Source organism: Alosa alosa, chromosome 15 (assembly GCF_017589495.1).
Source record: "Alosa alosa isolate M-15738 ecotype Scorff River chromosome 15, AALO_Geno_1.1, whole genome shotgun sequence".
Classification (NCBI taxonomy): domain Eukaryota; kingdom Metazoa; phylum Chordata; class Actinopteri; order Clupeiformes; family Clupeidae; genus Alosa; species Alosa alosa.
Window position 1 is genome coordinate 4171689 of NC_063203.1, and position 20455 is coordinate 4192143.

Here is a 20455-nt window from a genome sequence, read left to right on the forward strand (position 1 = left end):
CATTAGTAATCACACTTATCAAAACACCCACATCCTGTAAGCGTGCAGTTTTGGTCTCACACATTGACATCAGCCCAACTCAGCCCATCCGTCATGTCTCCACAAGGCTGCCCACAGCCCCAACCAGTCATCTCACAACTCACCCCCCTCCTCCCCCTTCCCAGTATAGTGCTCTGTCTTCAGCTCCCTCCTCGGGCCTTGAGATCAGGTTGGGATGGATGGATGGTTTGGTCCACACCCCTCTGTGGGTAGACCTCACTTTTTGGGAGAAGGGTTGTGTGTGTGTGAGAGAAGAGGGAAGGGGGAGAGGCTTCTATCTTCAGTGAAGCAACCACTGGTGAGGCCAGGGCCAAAAGGCTTTCTCCCACACCCACACGCCGCACCACCTCATCTGACAGGCGTGGGTGGAGAAGGCCATTCAGTCCAGCAATGATGCGTGACCCAGGCACATGCACACACACACACACCACTACCTCCCAATACACTCCCCTCCCTGGAACCTGTGCATGCTCATAGCAGATGCATGCTGTTGTCAAGGGAGCAGGAGCGCAACAGACAACACACTCCGCCTCTTTTAACCTCTTCAGAATGTTGCAGGGCCAAAGTGCTGCCTCGTGCTCCCGCCCACTCCTAACCTTTCTGCTCCGAAGGTACTGAGGCACTGGACACATCACGACAGCATGCTGCTCCCCTCCGCATTATTCATTTGCTCTTTGACCTTCAATCAGCCAACCTGGATCCGGCAATAACGCAAAGATGCTAAAAAGCAAAATGCGTGCTTCTCTACCGGTAATGGGATTGCAAATTATTTTCTCTACGTTTCACTTGTAAATGAAATGAGTTTGTGTGCATGTGTTGCAGGGATCATATTGACTGACCGCATTAGTAGGACTTGACCTTCTTCAGCCAGATGCCTGGATGCATCCTCGTGCCTGATTCAGCGTGACGTAATATGATAAACAGTCAGGGAGGACACTGATGGCTGTGGCGTGTTCTCTTGATAGAGGGCGAGGGAGTTAGAAAAAGAGTGGAAATAGTTTTCAGTTGGCTCACAAAAGAGTTTGTTCAGGAAACCTTGTCTATGGGGGTTGTCTGTAGGCACACGCTGGCACGCTCTACGGTTCACAAGCAGAGACTCACTGTGGTTTAGGCTGCGTCGCTTCCCTGCATTCCCCAACACTTACTTAGCATCACTATCACGTTCACATTTTCGCTACGGTTAATGCTAGGCATTCTTCAGCCCTGTTTCCAGGGCAACACTAATTGCAGGTGTGGGCTGACGCTGACAGGAGGTACGGAATTCCAGGAAATTCCAGGTGTGGCAGGGCGGGCGGCCAAATGCGACCTTTCTTCTTTGACGTATGATTTAGCTGAACTGCAAAGTGCAAGTGAAGCCTGCAGAACGTGTAGGCTACATTTTGGTGTGTCTCAGACCAAAGCATGAAACAGCAGAACAAAAATGTAATCAATATCAGAGAGTGTCACAACAGAGCCTAAAGACCAAACCCTTGTCTCCAAAAAGTTTCCTCCCTCCTACTAGATGTGCTTCCAAGGATGCATATTAGCCAATCTAATTAATGCAGGAGGCACTCTCAGTAGGCCTTTCTTCTCAAAGAACAAAACCCCCACAAAGCAACATGCTGTTTTTTATCTGCCGTGACAGGCCTCACAGCTCAGGAGTTTCCGTTCCATTGGCCGCTGTGGTGTGAGAACAGCAGCTTCCATTCATTCTCCATAACACACACACACACACACACACACACACAAACATTCTTACAAAGTACAGGAAATTCAGGGGTATGATGGAAATAAATGATTTGTCTCTTGGTAGTTGACATGAATTGACTGTGTGTAGCACCAGAATGAGAGAAAAAAAAGTCAGAAAGGAAAATAATAGTACACGGCCCATGGAGAAATATGGCTAACGGAGCATAGGTCATCCATTTTCTGTATACAGACGTATAATTATGGTTGTAAGTGTTAAACACACATGGCAGTGGATTCAATGGGAAATATTTACAGCATTTCATTTTCTTTATTTTTTAAAACCAATTTTTCTATATTCCCAGGAGAGGTTCTGCCTGATCACAGAGCAGGCGACTCCCACTCCATTACATGTATCTGTGCTATTGTCTCAGTCCATTTGCTTCTGTCAGTCCTCATCACTTCTAGTGTCACTGACTGATGTCTCATCATCCAGATCCCTCATTGCCCTCCCCCCTCTGCTCTGCCCAGTCTGAGCACTTCACAGCCCAACGCTACAGCACTCCTGCACTACCCAACATCAATGGAACAACACGGCATCAAGAAATGGCCATGCCATGCGGGCCTTTGTTTTATTTTTTATTGTTTAGATGTGTGTGTGTGTGAGTGTGACAGCAGCACTGACCCGGTGGCTGGAAAGCGTGGGGGTGTTTGTGCCTCCCTGGCAGCTGCTGAAAGACCTGAGGACATCAAAGGCGTCCAGCGGAAGGAGCGGGAGCGGTGTGGAGGCGCAGGAAGAGGCCCGGGGGCCGCCGCTGCTGCTCCTCATGAAAGGCTCCGGGGTCAGAGGTCACCGCTGCATCTGGAGGGAGGGCCAGAGCCGCTGGGTACACTCCAGCGCACCTCGGTCAACATGACAACAACGCAGGAGGGAAGAGAGCACACACACACACACACACACACCGCACACTCAACCCCCCACAAAGACTCTGCTTGTGTGTGTGTGTGTGCGTGCGTGTGATCCTGTCTGGAGACCTGAAAGAGTGAGAGGTTGTGAGGAAGGAAACAACACTTGTTAATTCTTCATCTTTTCAAGAACTCAAAGGAGGGGGTCAAGTGTGTGTGTGTGTGTGTGTGTGTGTGTGTGTAACTAAACTGGCACAGGAAGTAGAATTGAAAGGTGTATAGAGAAAAAGATTTATTTAGCTACGTAAAATGACTTGAAAAGTCTTGTAAATAATAATAACTAAAAAAACATTGACATAATCCTATTTGTCTTTCCTCATTGAGCACATGGTACAGAGCATCTACAGGCCTGCATATAAAATCGTCTACGAAAAAAAAAAAAAAAAAAAAAACAATCAAACAATCAGCTCCTAGATCCTGATGATTGAAAGGTGTCATTCTAAGCGTGTGGCCTGCTCACGTCTACACTGGGCTCTGGCTGTGTGTCTGGGGCTGAAACCGGGCTCTGTGTTAGACGGAAGACGGAGGAGGAGCTAGCCCCCCCCCCCCCCCTTTAAGAGGCTGTGTCTCGCCCCTTTAAGAGAGGAGGGGAGAAACACCCAAAAACGTTCCATGTGTTGCTTCTGCCAAGCAATTAGAATATTCCATACCATACAGATTCCAAGCTTTCCTCGAGTCTATTCATCAAAAGAGAGGGAGGGAGGGAGGGATGGGCAGAGAGAAAGGGAGGGAGGAGAATGGAAAGACCTTACAGGGAATGAGTAATGTCAATCACGCACCAAAAGCAGAATAAAACAAGTCCAGAGACACAGGGGAGAGGAGTGGGAGAGAGCGTGCGTGAGACAGACCTTGTGAATGACTGTGTTTGTGTGCGTGCGTGTGCCTGTGTGTGTGTGTGCGTGCGTGCATGAGAGAGGACCTTGTGAAAGGCCGCGTGTTTGTGTGACTGTGGGGGAGAGCGTGTGCGTCTGAGTAAAAAAGACCTTGTGTTCGTGTGAATGTGTGTTGTGGGAGTCAGTGTGTGTGTGTGAGAATGAGAGAGAGCATGCCTTGGGAGAAGGGTGTTTACATCTGTGGGTGGCTAGAGATGAGTTGTCACGCTCGCTCTTTCCTGTCTCTGAGTCTCTGTGTGTGCGTGTCTCTGTGTGTGCGTGCGTGCATGTGTGTGTGTGTGTGTGTGTGTGCGTGACAGAGCAAGAGAATGAGAGTGAGCAAGTACATGTCAAAATCTATGTCAGTTAGATGATTATTGATAGTCTGTCATCCTCTCTTTTCCAGCTGTATGAGCAGCCCAGGTGTGTGTGTGTCTGTGTGTGTGTGTGTGTGTTAGACTCGGCCGTTCCTGCTCATGAGCAGTGCGATGCGCCGATGGGCTTCGCTGGCAGAGCTGGAGGGTCTCTCGCCGGTCAGCCTGGGTAGAGTGGGCGTTGAGTGGGACTGGGACGGCCCATGCCAAGAGGCCGCGCTGCGTCTCTCCCTGCTGCCCGCCCACGGGCCCCTGGGGGAGGGGAAGGTGGCGGTCAAGCGGGGAGGGGAGGGCCTTTGGGGGACGTTGGGGGCCGAGGACGAGGGGTCCGGCGCGGGACGCCTGAGCTGCAGGAGCTGCTCTCTGGCCTCGGTGAGCGCTGCCGTTAGCCCCTCCCTCTCCTCACACTCACGCCGCACTGTCTCCTGCAACAGCTCCGTCTGCCACAGAGAGAGAGAGAGAGAGAGACAGAGAGAGAGAGAGACAGAGAGAGAGACAGAGAGAGAGAGAGAGCTTCATTTTCTTTTTTCTATTTTCTTTTCTACAGTATAACACGATTGATCAAACTATTACTGTACCTTTAGTAGCATTAACATTTTACATTTTATCTTATTTTTCCTTTCATTATTTAATTTTATCTTTATACCAATATAATGTAAAGTTGATTATTAACATGTTATACCTGTAGCTTTGACAACAATGACTATAAATCCATGCCAATAAAGCAGCATTTGATTTGATTTGATAAAGAGAGAGAGAAACATACACACAGCAAGTCAAGAGTTTTATACCATACACACATGGCTTCAATAGGTTTACAAAAATATTATTTTATCTTATTTCTAAGTCTATAAAAAGCTAGTTATTGATTGTTCGAGATGTAGCTTTATGAAATCTGGCTGTAGCACGCTCCAAAATTAAAATATCCAAGAGATCTGAATATAGTGAATATTTGGTTCAAACCCAAAATGGAAAGGTGGTCTATGCTGCCATTAATATCATTTTCTTTTGTAAAATAAGCACTATATCAGAGCCAAAAGGTTTTACTTTTGTTTATTTAACCAGTGTTCACATCTTTACACTACTGCAGTGCTGTACAGTCTTAACACCACTGCAACTTATAAGATTACACCCACAGATTAAAAGGAGACGACAAAGACAGAGAAAAAAAAGAGATATTTCTGTCAAACCTATAAAGCTACATTTCCATTGTGTGAGAGAGAATAGAATGGGAAAAAATGATGCAGAGAAAATATATTTTGTGTGAAATAGTGCCTGCTACAGACATGCCAACCCACCATGTCCCTTGGAGCTCCTAAGAAAAGCAGACAGCCTTTATTGTATATATATAAAACATCAGAGCTATGCACTGTCCCCCACAGACACTGCTGCCATAGCACACAAAGAGCTGCGTCTGAGTTGACAGGCAGCAGTAGGACGTGTGGCAGGCGGCTGGGTCAGAGCTGAGCCCTGACACACACACATGGAGCCGTGGTGCGTGAGCCGTGAGCATGGCGCTGGGCCCCGGGTTGCAGTGGCACAGCAGAGGCTGCCTGAGCGCCATGTGTGTGCGTGTAGCTTCTGCAGTCAGCCAAGAGCCACCTTATCTGATTAATTAGAGGTTTACGGGGGAAGGGGGGGAGAGAGAGAGGGGAGGCTATTGCTCGTGTGATAAGTCAGACGATGGAAACCGCAGCCAGCTCGCGGCGCTCATTATGGGATGCACGGCTCAAGTCTTCTGACGTGCCGCAAGCGGTGTGCTAGCACTTACCAAGAGCCTTTTTTTGAGAACGGCATAAATATCAGCAGATCTGTGACAGACGAGGCGGCGCGAGCATTCCTCCACATCTGAGGCCGGACCACAGGCGCACATGGGCGCCACATTGAAGCCATTTAGCCACGGCGCATCGTTTTATTTCAACCCCCCCCCCCCACGCCAGCGCTCCAGGTGGAAACGGCACCACCCTGTGGCCAAACTCCAGTACCACAGGGGGGAGAAATGTTTCTCTTCAATCACACCCCTAGGGGAACAAACAACTCACCCCCTCTCCACACACTCCCACCCACACACACACATACACACACACACACACACACACATCTGCTGACTGTGGGCCCTGTAAGGCAAGCCCTGCTGCTTAGGGACGGCTGAGCTGGAGCCCCTCTCCTGGAAGTGTCTGACGTCAGCGGGCTCTATTTGCAGGCGCTCCCCACACACACACACACTCACTCACACTCACACACACACTCACTCACACTCACACACACACACACACTCACACATGACGTGCAATGTTAGGTCTGCTGACCTTATGTGCCTTAAGGAAGGGATCTGGACAGGCTAAGTGAGGACACTGTGACAGTGAACTCCCATCAGCCTTTGCTTCGCAATAACACCTCGTAAGGTGACGGCGGACAGTGAGCACAATCTCTATCACACATACACACACACACACACACACACACACACACGTGTTCCATCACAAACCTCTGCCTCTGGAACTATTTTGGCCAGAGGAGCTGTGAGGGACGTTTGGTGAAGGGCAGACATTTTGTCACATCCAAATACAAACAGTAGGAGTGGACGCCGCTGTCTCCTGAGTCAGGGAGGAGGGCGGGCGGGCGGCCGGCCGGGCGGGCGCGTCCCACCTCCTCAAGCCCACTGTTATGATCACGGGCTTAACTCTCACACTGCAAAACAGAGCACTTCCAGCTGTGTGCAATTACTCTCACACTGAGACAGAGATAGAGAGAGAGCAAGGGAAAAAGAGAGAGAAAGACAGGAAAAAAGGGAGAGAGACAGAGAGAGTGAGGAGGAAGAGAAAAAGACAACTGAAGCCTATGGCATTCAGAGTGAGTAAACTATTTGCATATTACATGTACATAAAGAATGCGTGTTGGTATGTGGTTTCATGCAGATTGTCTGAACCCCCCCCCAACACACACACACACACACACACACACACACACACACACACACACACACACACACACACACAGAGCTCTGAGGAGTCTCTTGCATGAGTGAACCACTGTTTGCATATTGCTGTGCCTGCCAGCACAGTCTCGGCGTCCCGTGCCGTGCCCAGCCCTGAGGTGACCTGGACTCGGTCATAAATACATAATGGCCGCTCCAAGGCTTCAGTCCAGCCCTCACATCTCAGCGCTCAGGAGATGGGAAGGACAGATGAACAGCTGAGAGAGGTGATGTGTGAGAGCAGGCTGAGGCGTGAAGCATCCCTGGCCATCGATTTCATATCACGCTCACTCACTAGCCACAGCCTCCTAATACCATCTCCCAATGCAACGCAATGCAGCCCACACAAAGGCCATCTGACTTTGGAGTGGAAAGAAAGAGAAGGGGCGAGCAGAGAGGAGAAAGGAGGAGAGAGAGGAGAGGAGAGGAGGAGAGAAAAGGAAGAGAGAAAAGGAGAGAGAGGAGAGGAGAGAGGGCCGTGCTCTCAGGCTGGTATAAAAGAGTATGTCAGCTGTGAAATTCTCATCACGGCACCTTGAACCAGATGAACTGGTGAGATGCACGCTACACCCGTGGTGTTGGGGTGGGTGTTTGTGTGCATGTGTGTGTGTGTGTGTGTGTGTGTGTGGGGGGTTAAGGGGCCTGCAGGGAGAGGGCAAGAGTATGTCTGTGTGCAGGCAATTATGGATTTATGTGTGTGTGTGTGTGTGTGTGTGTGTGGACGGGTCATTATGTGCTGCTGTTTGTGTGTGTGCGGGCATATGTGTTAGTGTGAGTGAGTCTGTGTGCAAGTGTGGTTTTGATTTGGTGTGTGTGTGGATGGGTCATTGTGTGTGTGTGCACATGTGTTAGTGTGTGTGCTTGTGTGTGTGTGTGTGTGTGTGTGTGTATGTATGTTTTTGATTGTGTGTGTGTGTGTGTGTGTGTGTGTGTGTGTGTGTGCGTGCGTGTGTGGTTTTGATTGTGTGTGTGTGTGTGTGTGTGTGTGTGTGTGTCGTGGTGTGGGCCTGGAGTCTGGGCGGGTGCTTCTGTGGTGGGGGGCAGAGAGAGAACAGGGAGAGACGAGCAGAGCAGAGCAGAGGAGAGGAGAGGAGAGGAGAGGAGAGGAGAGGAGAGCAGACAGCTGAGAGAGTGTCGTGACTGCAACCACAGACTGCCCCCTGGAGACACAGGCATGCGTGTCAACAGAGGAAGTGCCTCATCGTGCTGTCTCTGTCTCCACTGCTCTCTCTCTCTTTTTCTCTCTCTTTTTCTCTCTCTCTCACTGTCTATCCTCTTTTCCCCCCACTTTACTTCCTCTGTCGCTCCTCTCTCTGTTTAACTGGAAAGATTCAACTTTAGGTCATCCTCATCTCTCATGCACACACAGTCACCCACATCTCTCTCTCTCTCCCTCTCTCTCTCTCTCTCTCTCTTATCTCTACATGTTTGACATGCACTTCTATTTTCACTTCTCCTTGTCTTTTCCACATGAAATAGTATCTTGGAGCAGCTTCTTCTCCCATTATCAGCTTTCTTTGTATAGTAACACATCCAGGCCTGTAGGCCTCTAACAGATCCACAGAATGGGCATCTTCAGATTATCGAGAGAGATATATAATTTGGACATATTACAGTTAGTAGAGCTCCCAAAATCATATGTTTATAATCCAATTTAACATCTTCTCTGACTTTTCACAATATCTTATATTTGCCAAATATTTTTGTCCAGTGACTATATGCATTACACAAAACGGCAAATCTGTTACAAGAAAGATGAAATAAATGTAAATTAAACTATAAACAAAAAATCTGCTGATATTGCATTGTGGCTACTCATACTACCATGAGATATTTTAACTTTAAAATATTCTCTTCAATATTTCAGATTTCCGCTTGTCTTGTCTCAATTTTTCTCAAAATTGTTTATTTTCAGTACTGTCTGTAAAAGTCTGAAAATGATTTGCTTTTCAACACAGTTCATCCATTATTCATTTTAAACAAGTCACATTAACATTTGACACATTTTACCACATAAATACATTCAAAGCATTCAATATTCATCTAAGCTGTGGAAGAAAGAGGCAAAAAGATATTCTACATCAAATGGGAAGCTTAAGAGCTGGGAAAAATATTACAGCTCCATTGATCATACAGATACACACTCTGATATACAGAGAATAAGAGAATACATGACTTGTACCTTATTCACAACTTGCCTACTGTCCTTTCACTATGAAGCCAGAATCCACATTCACATGACCTTGGTATGCGTGATCAGTGTGTGGCTGTGTATTGATTGCATTCTCACCTCCTCCTGCAGGGCGGCGCTGTGGCTCCTGAGCTGCTCCAGCTCGCGGAGGGCCTCGGCTAGCTGCAGTGCCCTCTGCTGGTGACTCTGCTGCGCGCCCTGCAGCTCGGCCTGGCTAGCGCTCCTCTCCTGCGCTAGCTGCCTCTCCAGAGCACGGGCCTCCTCCCGGAGACACTGCGCCTCCTCCTCCCTCCGATGCTCCTGCTGAGCCAGCCGCAGGCGCGCCTCCTCTAAGCGCTCCTCCAGAGCCACCACCTCCCTCTGCAGCTCCTGAGTCGCTGACTGCACCAGGGAAGGCAGCTAAGGAGAGAAGGATATTTGTTGTTGTTTGATTGTTGTTAGCGCTATTAGCATTCTAGCTTTGCTTGCTAAGACAGGAGATTGTTTTTATGACGTTTTTATTCATTAAAGTCTATAATTATAATGCAAAATTCCACATTCCTCCATGTAATGAAATATGTCAGCATCTTAATACAGCTAAACCCAGGGATGTAGGAAATAGAGGGGAAGTATTGGCGGATCCCCCACCCTTACAAAAACAAGAACCTTATGGTATTTTTAACTGATAAGGTGAATCAGAAATCTGACCACTTCCTACCAACAAATCAGAAACTGATGACTGCAAAATGAGGCTATTAGTTAGGAAATAGCACTTTACGACAAAGTAGCTACTAACAACCATGCATTTTTGTGGTCATTTTTGTCCCAAAATTGTTGAAAAGTGTGAGTGTATACATTATAATGGTAAAACATTTTCCCCTATCATCTTTCCTCCAAAAATCTCTCCTATGCCATGCTAGGTTAGGCTAGGCTAAAAGAGTCAGATTCCTGCCTGGAGTTATTTTTCTAGCATCTGGTCTTATATGGTCTGCCTAAAAAAAGAATTGTTCATGGAGATGACGTGACATGAAAACGCCTTGACTTTTCGGCTCCATCCTCATTCCTCTGTCTCTCCGCCTCCTCTACACATCAACGTCCTCGGAGTGCAGACAGTGCGGCTGGCTGTTGACACAGTGCCATAGTGGCCCGGGTTAGACCCCTCCTGACGGACTCGCTCAGCCCGCTGACTTCAGCCGGCTCCGCCGCAATCCCATCTCACCCTGGGGGCTCTCGCAGACAAAACCCTTCAACGTCACTTCTAGACCACTAGGCCTGCCATCTCCAATCTTCCTCCGGCCACCGCCGCCCCAATGCGCAACCAGTATCAGGCTGCAGCCAGCAGACATTCATCAGACATCAATTATGCCCCCGAACAAAAGAGTGTTTAGGGCCAAAAACCCAGAGAGGGCAAGAGGAGGGGGAGAATGGGGAGGTGGATGAATGCGGAGCGAGTGAATGTGTGTAATCAAGAGAGAGAGAGAGAGAGAGTGAGGGAGATAGAGAGAGTGAGAGGGAGAGAGAGGAACACTCATGCATGTGTAGAAATGAGAATCGTGAACAGACAGCATAAACAAAGGATGAGACAAAATATGGCAGTGAGGAGACAGGCAGCGATGAACACGAACAGGACTAGCAGACACACACAAGAGTCGGACACCTTGATAACAGGACTAGCAGACACACACAAGAGTCGGACACCTTGAGAACAGGACTAGCAGACACACACAAGAGTCGGACACCTTGAGAACAGGACTAGCAGACACACACAAGAGTTGGACACCTTGAGCTGGAGCAGCTGCTTCTCCTGCTGGTACTTGCTGAGGAGCTCTTGGTTCTTGTGTCTCTCGATGTCCAGGTCCATGGCTGCCTCCCTCCTCAGCTCAACCTCCCTCTCCTTCAGCTGCAGTCCCACCTGGGCACGCTGCTGCTCAAGAGCAGCCTGGATCTGAATGCACACATGCATGCCAAACACACACATAAACACACATACACAAAAATGTACTTGATTTAATGTACTACATGTAAACATACATTGATAAATGAGCAAACTGACCAAAAATGCTGCTCAGTGGAATCAATACAAATGACTGTGGTCAGGAGAGTATGCACACTGGTGTGAGTTGGCTCTCGGGAGATAAACAGTGCCTGAGTCGGCATCTTATTTCGCTCTCTGGGTGATGACTCTCCCAGATCTTGTTTGTTTCTGAGGAAAAAATGAAAATGGCACATGGGGGCGGTGTATGCAGAGTGTGATGGTAATTGTGGACTGTCTTTGTCCAGAGACGGATTTCTCACCAAAAGTGGGCAGAGAAATATTGAATTGTTGGAGGCAGGAAAGAAAAGAGCTGGTTACAGCAATTATGGACAACAAAGCCGGGGGCCGGTGGCATGCAATGTATTTTTAGGCGTCACTAGCCAAGGCCACCAAGTTCTTCAAAGAGATGCGTGCCAGGGTGTAGGGCAGGGTGTGTGTGCATGTGTGTGTGTCTGCGAGTGTGTGAATGAGCATGACTGTTTGTGCAAGAAAGAGACCGCTTCCTCGGCTTTGGGTAAACGTCCGTGTCAGGGACAGGAAACCAGAGGGAGCTTTGTGTAATTTTTGCTAAATCAAAAGGCATTCCTCTTAATACTGTCGTGCCGAGGTGCAACCTCAGTGACCCTGAACAACAAGGGTGACCCAAAGAACCAGAGGGGAAAAAAAAGAAACGCTGAACCAGTCAGCATGAAAATGTAGCAGGGGCACAGGGCATTATCTCTGACCCTGGCAGAGGAGAGGAGAGCACGAGTGGCTGGACAGAGACCGCGCGGCATGCTGTGCTGGTTCATTTGGAGGCCAAATGCGTGCCGCTGGTTTCCTCTTACATGACAGGCCCTGTCCACTGAGGTGTGGCTAAAGCGGCTGTGTGGGGAGCAGAATCTGGTGTGCTGTTGCAGGCCTGTTGAGACCCAGAGACAGCGGCAATGCTGGACCCACAAGGACACAACTGGACAAAATGGCAGGTAATGTGTGTGTGTGTGTGTGTGTGTGTGTGTGGGGGGGTCTCAGGGTCATGTTTCAGTCAGGTAAGTATTCTGTCTTTCATATTTTACATCTGATCTACAGAATATGCTACATCTTATGATTTTCATTAGAAACTTCACTGTACAATTCATGTATGAGTAATGGATGGTAAATGTGGGTCAAGCTGATGTTTGTATGGCGCTGGCTGATTGGTGTTTTTTTTTGTTGCGCTGTGTGGGCTGCTAGTACCTGAGTCCTCTCCTGCTCCGCCTCCTGCAGCATCCTCCTGAAGCTCTCCTCCAGCCTCTGCACCTCACGACCATGGGCCTCGCTCATCTCCTGTCTGAGACACACACACATGTGCGCACACACACACAGACACACACACACACACGCACACGTGGTTCATCATGTGCCCCACAAAAGAGTATCTCATGAAAGGGCAGGTGTTTCAAGAGCCTCGCACATAATAGGCTGCCATGGGGAATCACTCAGGCAGGGGACCGGCCATACTTGAGCCCATCATCTCAATACTGCAGGTGAGTGAGCAGGGGAATATTAAACTCCTTGAGTCACGGCGACCGGCCGGCCTGCTCTCTGTTACACAGACTTCAAAGGTGCGCCGTGCTCCAGAAATATGAGACATTAGCATACATGAATACTGATAAGCGTTTGATGTCGCAGATAAAGAGACTGATTGTTATCCATCTGCCGGCAAATGTTGGTTCTTTTAAAAACCGCTTTAATCTCATCTGTTAACCTCAAAACCTTGGAGAGCTGGACCGCGTCTCACAGAGCTCTCGTGGCACTATGTCACGAGACAGCGAGCAGCAAAGCCAAGTCCGCTCAAAAACAACCCCCCTCCCCCCCACCACCCAAAACAAAAAAAAACTATAGCAACCAAAACTTGACAGGCAATATGCACCCCCCACTGAGATTTGTCCTCGTGCGGCGGCATAATGCTGTTTACTGTGTACATTCTCACGCCTCAGACCAAAACATCTGATCCTCTGTGAGTGTGTTGGAGACAGTCGGCATGTGATAGCTCGAGAGTTTTCCAAGCACAAAAAAAATTGAGTGTGATGAGCGTGGTGTGGCGCTGGCAGCCCAGTCGTGTTGTTCCCATAATCCTCTGGGCCTCTGCCTTTTCTCTCTCTCGCTCTCTGGGTGATTCCCCGCTCCGCACTCACATGACTCACTCAGTTAATCCTGCATTGCTCTCTCTCTCTCTTTCCCTCTGTCTGGGCTTCTTTGCTCTGAGGCACAGGGCCCAATCGTTAAGAGGCTCTGGGTGTGGCTGACACAAACAAACAAATCCTCCAGATGATTGTTTCTCTTTCTCTCTGGCATTTTCTTTATTCTCTCTCTCTCTCGTTTGAGATCAACAAGAGCCGACTACGATTCACCCTGCTGCCGCACAAATTGAAACAGGCAGCACTGATGCCAATCAGTCTGACAGCCAACCATATGGCCTCATTTTCTCTGGTAATTAATGTTTAATCCCCTCCGCTCTGAGCCTCTCTCTTGTTTAGATACACTTTAGGCTTTTCTCAGGTTGTTTGTTGGGATATTTACTTTTGATTTGTTTTTGTTTTTTTTGTGGCAGTATCTGTTATGATGGAATTCAGACTGGCTTCAGTTAGCAGGCAGACAGCTAGGTGGAAATGACATTTCTACAGTGCATTCCTTAGTGGCTTGTAAATACTTTCCCCAAGAGACAATGTAAGGCAGTGCAGACAGAACACACATATCTTGGTGTGGTGAAACAAAGGGGAAAAACACCCCTGACGCACAAACACGCACGCAAACCACACACACAGACAAATATAAACTTACACACTCGCACGCACCCACAAAACAATCAAAACAAAATGTAGGAAAGAACACCTCTTGCAGATAGTTGCAGAAAGCTGTGAAACTGAAACTTCTTCTACCAAGGCTGTGGGCTGCCACACTGCATCTATGGCCACGGTTGTCCTGTCACATTTGCATCATGTTATCATGTTTCACATCTGATCTGGTCGGCATGCCAGCCTACATGCACGCTCCCGCACATGAATGGGATGTGTGTGAGTGCAGTGGAAGTGTAAATGGAGGGATGGAACTTATTTAGATATTCTCTCCCTCGTCAGGACTAATGTGCCATCTCTGAGCACCATCAACTTGATCAGCCACGAAGTGTTTATAAATCTTGGATTGCATTTAGCCAAGACACACACACACACACACACACACTTTTTCTCCAGCAGACACACGTGCACACACACAGCACTTTGATGGAAATCATATGAAGGGCGTCTCCTGGGAAGTTGGCCTTTAATGGTGGAGCTGTGAAGAGTGGCTCTCTGGGACCTTCTTCTTTAATGAGCGAGCTGTGAAGAAGAAAAACAGCCCCCTCAAACCACCACTACCAGGGCCTTCCCCACTCCACTGCCTCTGTGTAATCACATCAGCGGCCAGCGCATTAGGACTGGCAGATAGAAACCAAATGCTCTCAGGATGGATGGAGGAGTGCGTGGGGGGGAAATAAATAATGAACGGTCAAAAGACGGGGAAAGTCGCTGGCGTCTTTGTCAGAGGGAGGGGTGCGGAGTGGGCGGCGGAGCGAGGGTGGAGCAGCTGAGAGTAATCCTGGAGCATCTCCTGGAGGCTTCACCTGTCAGCGGCGGACACAGGACCCTGGGCCGCCTAATCGGTGCCACAGACGCATGCACGACACGCCACGGCACGACCCTGACCTTCTCACCTGCCCGTGAAACCTGCTGCTGCTGCTGCTGCCCCCCAGTCCCCCAGAGCGGCGGGCGGGCCTGACTGGATCTGCCCCTCGGCTCCCAGAGCCACCATCCCCAGAGCCCGGGAAGCGTGATAGCGTGTGTGGAGAGAAAGAAAAGCTGCCCCCCCCCCCCCCCCCCCACACACACACACTCACTTACACACACACAAGCCCTGGCCCCCCTGTAGGGACAGTCGTGATGTGTGGTGTGCGTGCTTGCGTGTGTTTGTGTGGATGGGGAGGAGGAAGGGCAGGGCAGGGGAGGGGAGGGGAGAATGTCTCCAAATCCCACAGCTACCTCAGCACCTCAGCTGTCGCTGCCTCCCCCACCACCTTTGCGTGCTTGTCTCGGCAGGCTTCCTCCCTCCACACGAGCGGGCGGATTCACAATAATTCCCCTCCTTCCCATCTCGGCACCACATCCTTCAATTTTCCATCCATCCCTCCCTCTCTCTCTCTCGCACACACACGCGCTCTCTCTATCCCTTCATTTTTAAAGAAGTCCCTGTCCAACGCCGTTTCTCTCTAAATCCACCCTAATTCTTTCTGAAGTCGTTCGTCTGAAGATTCCACTCTCAACTTTTCCCTCTTCTGCCTCCTCAGCTCTTTTCCCTCCTCCTGCTCCGTGAGGCTTTTTATTCCGCCGCTGCCCATCTCTCCCCCCTAAAATGCAGCCATTAAGCTTGTCTCGTGCCAGCCAGCCTTACCTGTCTGCTGCCGCTGCTGCTGTCCCCTCAGACCTCTCTTCACCACTCACCAGCCTCTCCATTCTGCTCCAGCCTTCCATTTCTTTCCTCATGAGTACACTCACACTCTTTCCTCACACACACACACACATACGGTACACACACCTCACACCTCCCGCTTTGTAATTTTTTGCTTCTCTTGAACACCAGCTAGCTGGGTTGTTTCCCTCTGTGAGATCTGGGGACTACATAAGGTCACAGACTCTTGCGGATTATAATGATGTGTCCAGCTCTGCCCTCTTCGCCTTTGGTCGCTGCAGCTTCTGTCAGACACGCCACACTAGAAGCGGGTTACTGCTTTCATTTTTCTTCCTTCTTCATTTCTCTTTCTTCTTCTCTTTTTCTACTTGGTTAGCGTTCCGTTTTGTTCCCTTTTTCCTCTCCTGTTCTCTCCCGCCACGTTTCCACTCAAACTAGAGAAGCTCGGGCTAATGAAACGTCTGGCAATCAGTGGCGCCAGCGAATCGCGCGTCAATGTCATTAATCCCTGGACCTTTTCTAATTAGAGACATTAGATCCCATGACGCTGGAAGCAGTGGTATTGATGATGGCCCGTCAGTGTCAATCACAAGCAGACAAGACGCGAGCCTATTAAAACGGAGCCCAGGAGGAAAGCGAGACGCGAGACTGATCACGCTTCAGCTAACAGCGTGTTCCCTCTCTGTTCATGACACACGGCTTCAGACCCAGCTGAGCAGCAAGGGGGAAAAAATATACATTCATCTACAAATTAAAAACGGCTAAAAATATCTTCATGAAGGAGATGAAAGAAAATAAAAGCATAGCAAATGAGAGCAGAGTGAAGGGGACTAGACAGAGGTGGACAAGCGTGCCTCAAACAACACCAACACAATCAATTCAGTGCTGGACAATTTTACTCTTGGCATGATGGTTAAGGCCATGATCTTGTTTAGCATGCACTGCTGTTTCACTGCAAGACAAGCGAGCGCTTAAGAGTGGCTCCTGCTTATCCTCAGTGAGACCCATGATCTCAATGTCAGGGTTTTACGCTTAAACCACACTTACAAATGGTGCCGCTAATCCCAGCAGCCTCCTGTTTGTCTGGGCCTGTTGGCGTGGGTGGGGACTTTTGGGCCCCGACTCGGCGTAATCCACGCACAGACTGAGTTTCAAAGAAACCTGGGCAATAATCGGATCGCGGCGCTGCTGCCCGGGAGAGCCTTTGGACATCCCGCCTGGCATGGCAGCGCCCGTGGTGGCGTGTCTGTCCACTCCACTCCGGGGGACAGACTGGATATTAAAAGGCGGTGGCGAGTGAGAGCCATCGCGTGAAGACCCCCCGATGTCCCCTCCCCCCCCCTTCTTCACCCCCGCCCCTCTCTCTCTCTCTCTCTCTCTCTCTCTCAATGTGCTGTCTTTCTCAGCTCTCCCTCGTGTCAAGGTCCCTTTCACTTCGCACACACATCCGTCGGCCAGACACACACCACAAAATGAATTTCAGGAGATGTTCATCTATCCGAGTCTATCAGTCCATCTGTCAATCTTGCTGTCCATCTGGGAGACAGTGTTTATCTATACGCGTCCACGCACCATGATTTATGATTCTTGAGTGTCCGTCAGTCAATTTCAGTGTGTGTCTGTGCTGTGTATACATTTCTTCCTTCTTCACCAGATGTCGTCTGTGTCTGTGATCTCTGCCTGTCACTGTCAGTGAGTGTGTGTGTGTGTGAGAGAGAGAGAGACTGAGAGAGAGATAGATCGAGAGAGAGAGAGATTTGTGTACTGGTCCTCTCAGCTGGCTGTGTGTGTGTGTGTGTGTGTGTGTGTGTGTGTGTGTGTGTGTGTGTGGAGCGCCTGCGGCAGAGAGAGTGGGCGAGGGCTGTCAGGCGTACAGTGTGCGCTCCCGCGACCCCAGCCGTGTGCATGCCAGGCCAGACGCTGTCTGAAGTAGCCGCGCCAGCCTCATCACCCCCCACCCACACACCCCTCCGCTCTCCCTCTCTCTCTCTCTCCCGCTCTCCCTCTCTCTCTCTTTCTCTCTCTCCCGCTCTCTCTCTCTCTCTTTCTCTCTCTCCCTCTCTCTCTCTCCCTCTCTCTCTGCTTCCCCCCACCCGCCCTCCAGTGCAACAGAGGGAAAACATCAACAGCGTCATTGTGTGCCCACTGGCTGCAGAGAGGAGAGGAGAGAAGAGAGAGAGAGGGAGAGAGAGAGAGAGAAAGAGGGAGAGAAAAAGAGAGAGAGGGTTTTTGTTCTGTTTTTTCTCTCTTTCCCTTCCATGACAGTGGGGCCAGAATAGTTGTGGCATGGAGGGGGCAGTGCCGTGCGTGCGAGGGAGCAAAAGGGGACTAAATGTCCTCGCTTGGGTCAGATGAGGTCAGGCCCCAAACCCACACATACACTCACACACACACACACAGAGGACACTCACACCATGCCTCCGCTAATTAGCGAGACAAGGCTTGGGTTGGAGGCCTGAGCGTGAGTGTGGATGCGTGTGTGAGTATGTGTGTGTGTGAATGTATGTTTGCAAGTCTGTGTCTGTGTGAGAGAGTGTGTGCGTGTATGTGTGTGTGCGTGAATGTAGTTTGCAACTCTGAGTCTGTGTGTGTGAGAGAGTGTGTTTGGGCTAGCATGTGTACATGAGTGTGTTATGTGCCTGTGTGATAGCATATGTGCATGAGTATGCTTGCATGAGTGCCTGTGTGTGTGTGTGTGTGTGTGTGTGTGTGTGTGTGTGTGTGTGTGTGTGTGTGTGTGTGTAAGGGTGCGTTTGTATCCCCTAAGCTTTGGCTCGGAAAAGTTTGTTTGGCCAGGACACTGCGTGAGGACACTCAGTTAAATCTCCTTGTGTCCACACTTCCCTTGGCTTTGCAAAAACACTGGACCTTCTCTTTGTTTTCTCAGTGAGGCTCTGGAACCCTTCTGCGGCTCAGGCCATTCCAGGGCACACTTTGTGGATGTGTAACTAAGGGCTTTTACTTTGATGGGGAAAAAAATGTCTGACATTTTCGAAGCTTTCCATGCATCTTAGATCATAAAAGGGGATTCTGCCATTGAAGTTGGGAAAAAGTGAATCTGAGGACGCCGGCAGTCAGATCTCTCTGCAAAGGCTGTTCATCCGCCTCCTAAACGGGCTCAGTAGCTTCTGGTAACTTTTCATCTCTCCAGAGCAAGCTTCAAGTCCTCACATCTGCGACTCTCTCTTGCGTCTTGGCGCGCAGTTGCATGACTGTGTTGATTGAATTAGGTAAGTAAGTCGTGGAAAGCCCTGCCTGCCGTTACCTTACATAAGGTCTCAGGGTCATAGGGTCAGTCAAGTTCACTCATCCAGCAGATTCCATGACAGTCTTAACGCGACACACCTTCGCCTAAAATTAAACTGATTAAACACATCTACGTTCTTCTGCCGCTAGCCTCGCAGCTAGCCATAGCGTGATGGGCTCCTCCACGTGATGCAAGTGGGTGTGTGAGAGGGAGAGCGCGCTGGATAGGCTTATGCCAGCGTTCGCATGAGACACAATCAGAGTGCTGTTGCATAAGCCCCAGATCAATTTGGCCTCTCCCCACCGCCACCAAAAGCGGCGAGCACAGACCGCTAGCGGCTAATGGCATTAGCAGAGCGGCGACTTCAGACGAGGCATGGAGGACACATGAGTCAGACTTCCTGAGGTTGAATTTCCAGCAGGTCTGTGCAGAGCCAAGGAGGCGCAAGGGCATGAGAAGGAGAGGGAGGAGTGCGGGCGTGGTTGGGTAATTGGGTGGTGGTGATGAGGGTGGAGCAGGCTATTGAGGTGAAGATTGCAGATCTGCAGACCCACAGAGAGGACAAGAGCACAGGCCAACACAAGAAGTGGGCTTAAGAGCCAAGCTGACAAGCGTGAGACAGACACAAAGTCCTGCACCACACACAAACACAAAGACCTGCACCACACACAAACACAAAGACCTGCACCACACACAAACACAAATGCAAACAGCTGCACAGAAGAACAGAAAAACAAAGACCCGCACACAAGAGGTGAAACAGCAGTCGTGGTGACTCAAGAGTTGAGCAGGAAATACAAAGGGAGAAGCGAAGCATCACTGAGGGGGGAGGGGGTGCATCCAGCACTTACTGATGAACTGAGAGGCAGACAGCTGGGAATTAAACCCACACAATACGAGGGCCCTCAATGTAAACAGGTAATGACAGACAGGTGGGAATAGACACTCGTGCACCGAGGACCTCTGTGTGAGTTCTAATGAGGCTGGCGAGGCAGACAGTAAATACAACAACAAAAGACGCCCCAACCCAACCATGGCCAGGGATGGACAGAGACACTCAGGAGAGAACAGAGAGAGACATACAGGGAGACAAAGAGGAGAAAATAGGGGCGCTGACACTGTAATCACAACAAGAGAAAGTTGCTGTACACAACAGTGACAAATAATTAGCTGAGAAAGTAAAAAAAAAGTGAAAGTGAAAAGAGAAAGTGAAAAGTAGGTCACGGTTAGTGAAGACAGACAGAGATGCGGCTGTGAGCACTTCGGCGGTCAGGTCAGGTGAACCAAAAACAGGTGAAATAGGTCATGACCTCTGCGTTTCCATGGCAGCCGTGCGGTCAGCGGCTTGCTGCAGGGCTTCTCCCCGGGTCGCGCTCTCGCCCTCCGCCCGCCGTAGCCTGCGGGTCAGTTCCTCCTGCCTCCGTTGCCATGCCAACAGCTGCTCCTGGAACGCGTCACATCTCTGTTGGCACGACAACCAGCTCGCCTCCTTCTCCCTCAGGTCTTGGGACAGCCTGCGGAGGAGGCAAATGAGAATGGAGTCTCACGACACACACAACGATTTACACCCCCGCAGACACGTACACACACACACACACACACACATGTACACACGCAGAGATAATTCACAACTTATCTCTGCAAAG

At 49.7% G+C, this 20455-nt stretch overlaps 1 protein-coding gene across 4 annotated transcripts in view; it reads right to left on the reverse strand.

The window, feature by feature from the left end:
• Positions 1–2361: 2361 nt before the first annotated feature.
• The window catches only part of lekr1 (leucine, glutamate and lysine rich 1), a 71271-nt gene continuing 53177 nt past the window's right edge, over positions 2362–20455 (reverse strand). For all 4 annotated transcript variants that reach the window (XM_048264108.1, XM_048264110.1, XM_048264109.1 and 1 more), the window contains 5 exons: positions 20120–20323; positions 12314–12407; positions 10844–11008; positions 9184–9483; positions 2362–4356 (listed from right to left, as the gene is read on the reverse strand). In XM_048264108.1, the coding sequence (XP_048120065.1) occupies positions 3997–4356; positions 9184–9483; positions 10844–11008; positions 12314–12407; positions 20120–20323 (1123 nt within the window). In that variant the 3' untranslated portion in view covers positions 2362–3996. The remainder of the gene's footprint in view (positions 4357–9183; positions 9484–10843; positions 11009–12313; positions 12408–20119; positions 20324–20455) is intronic.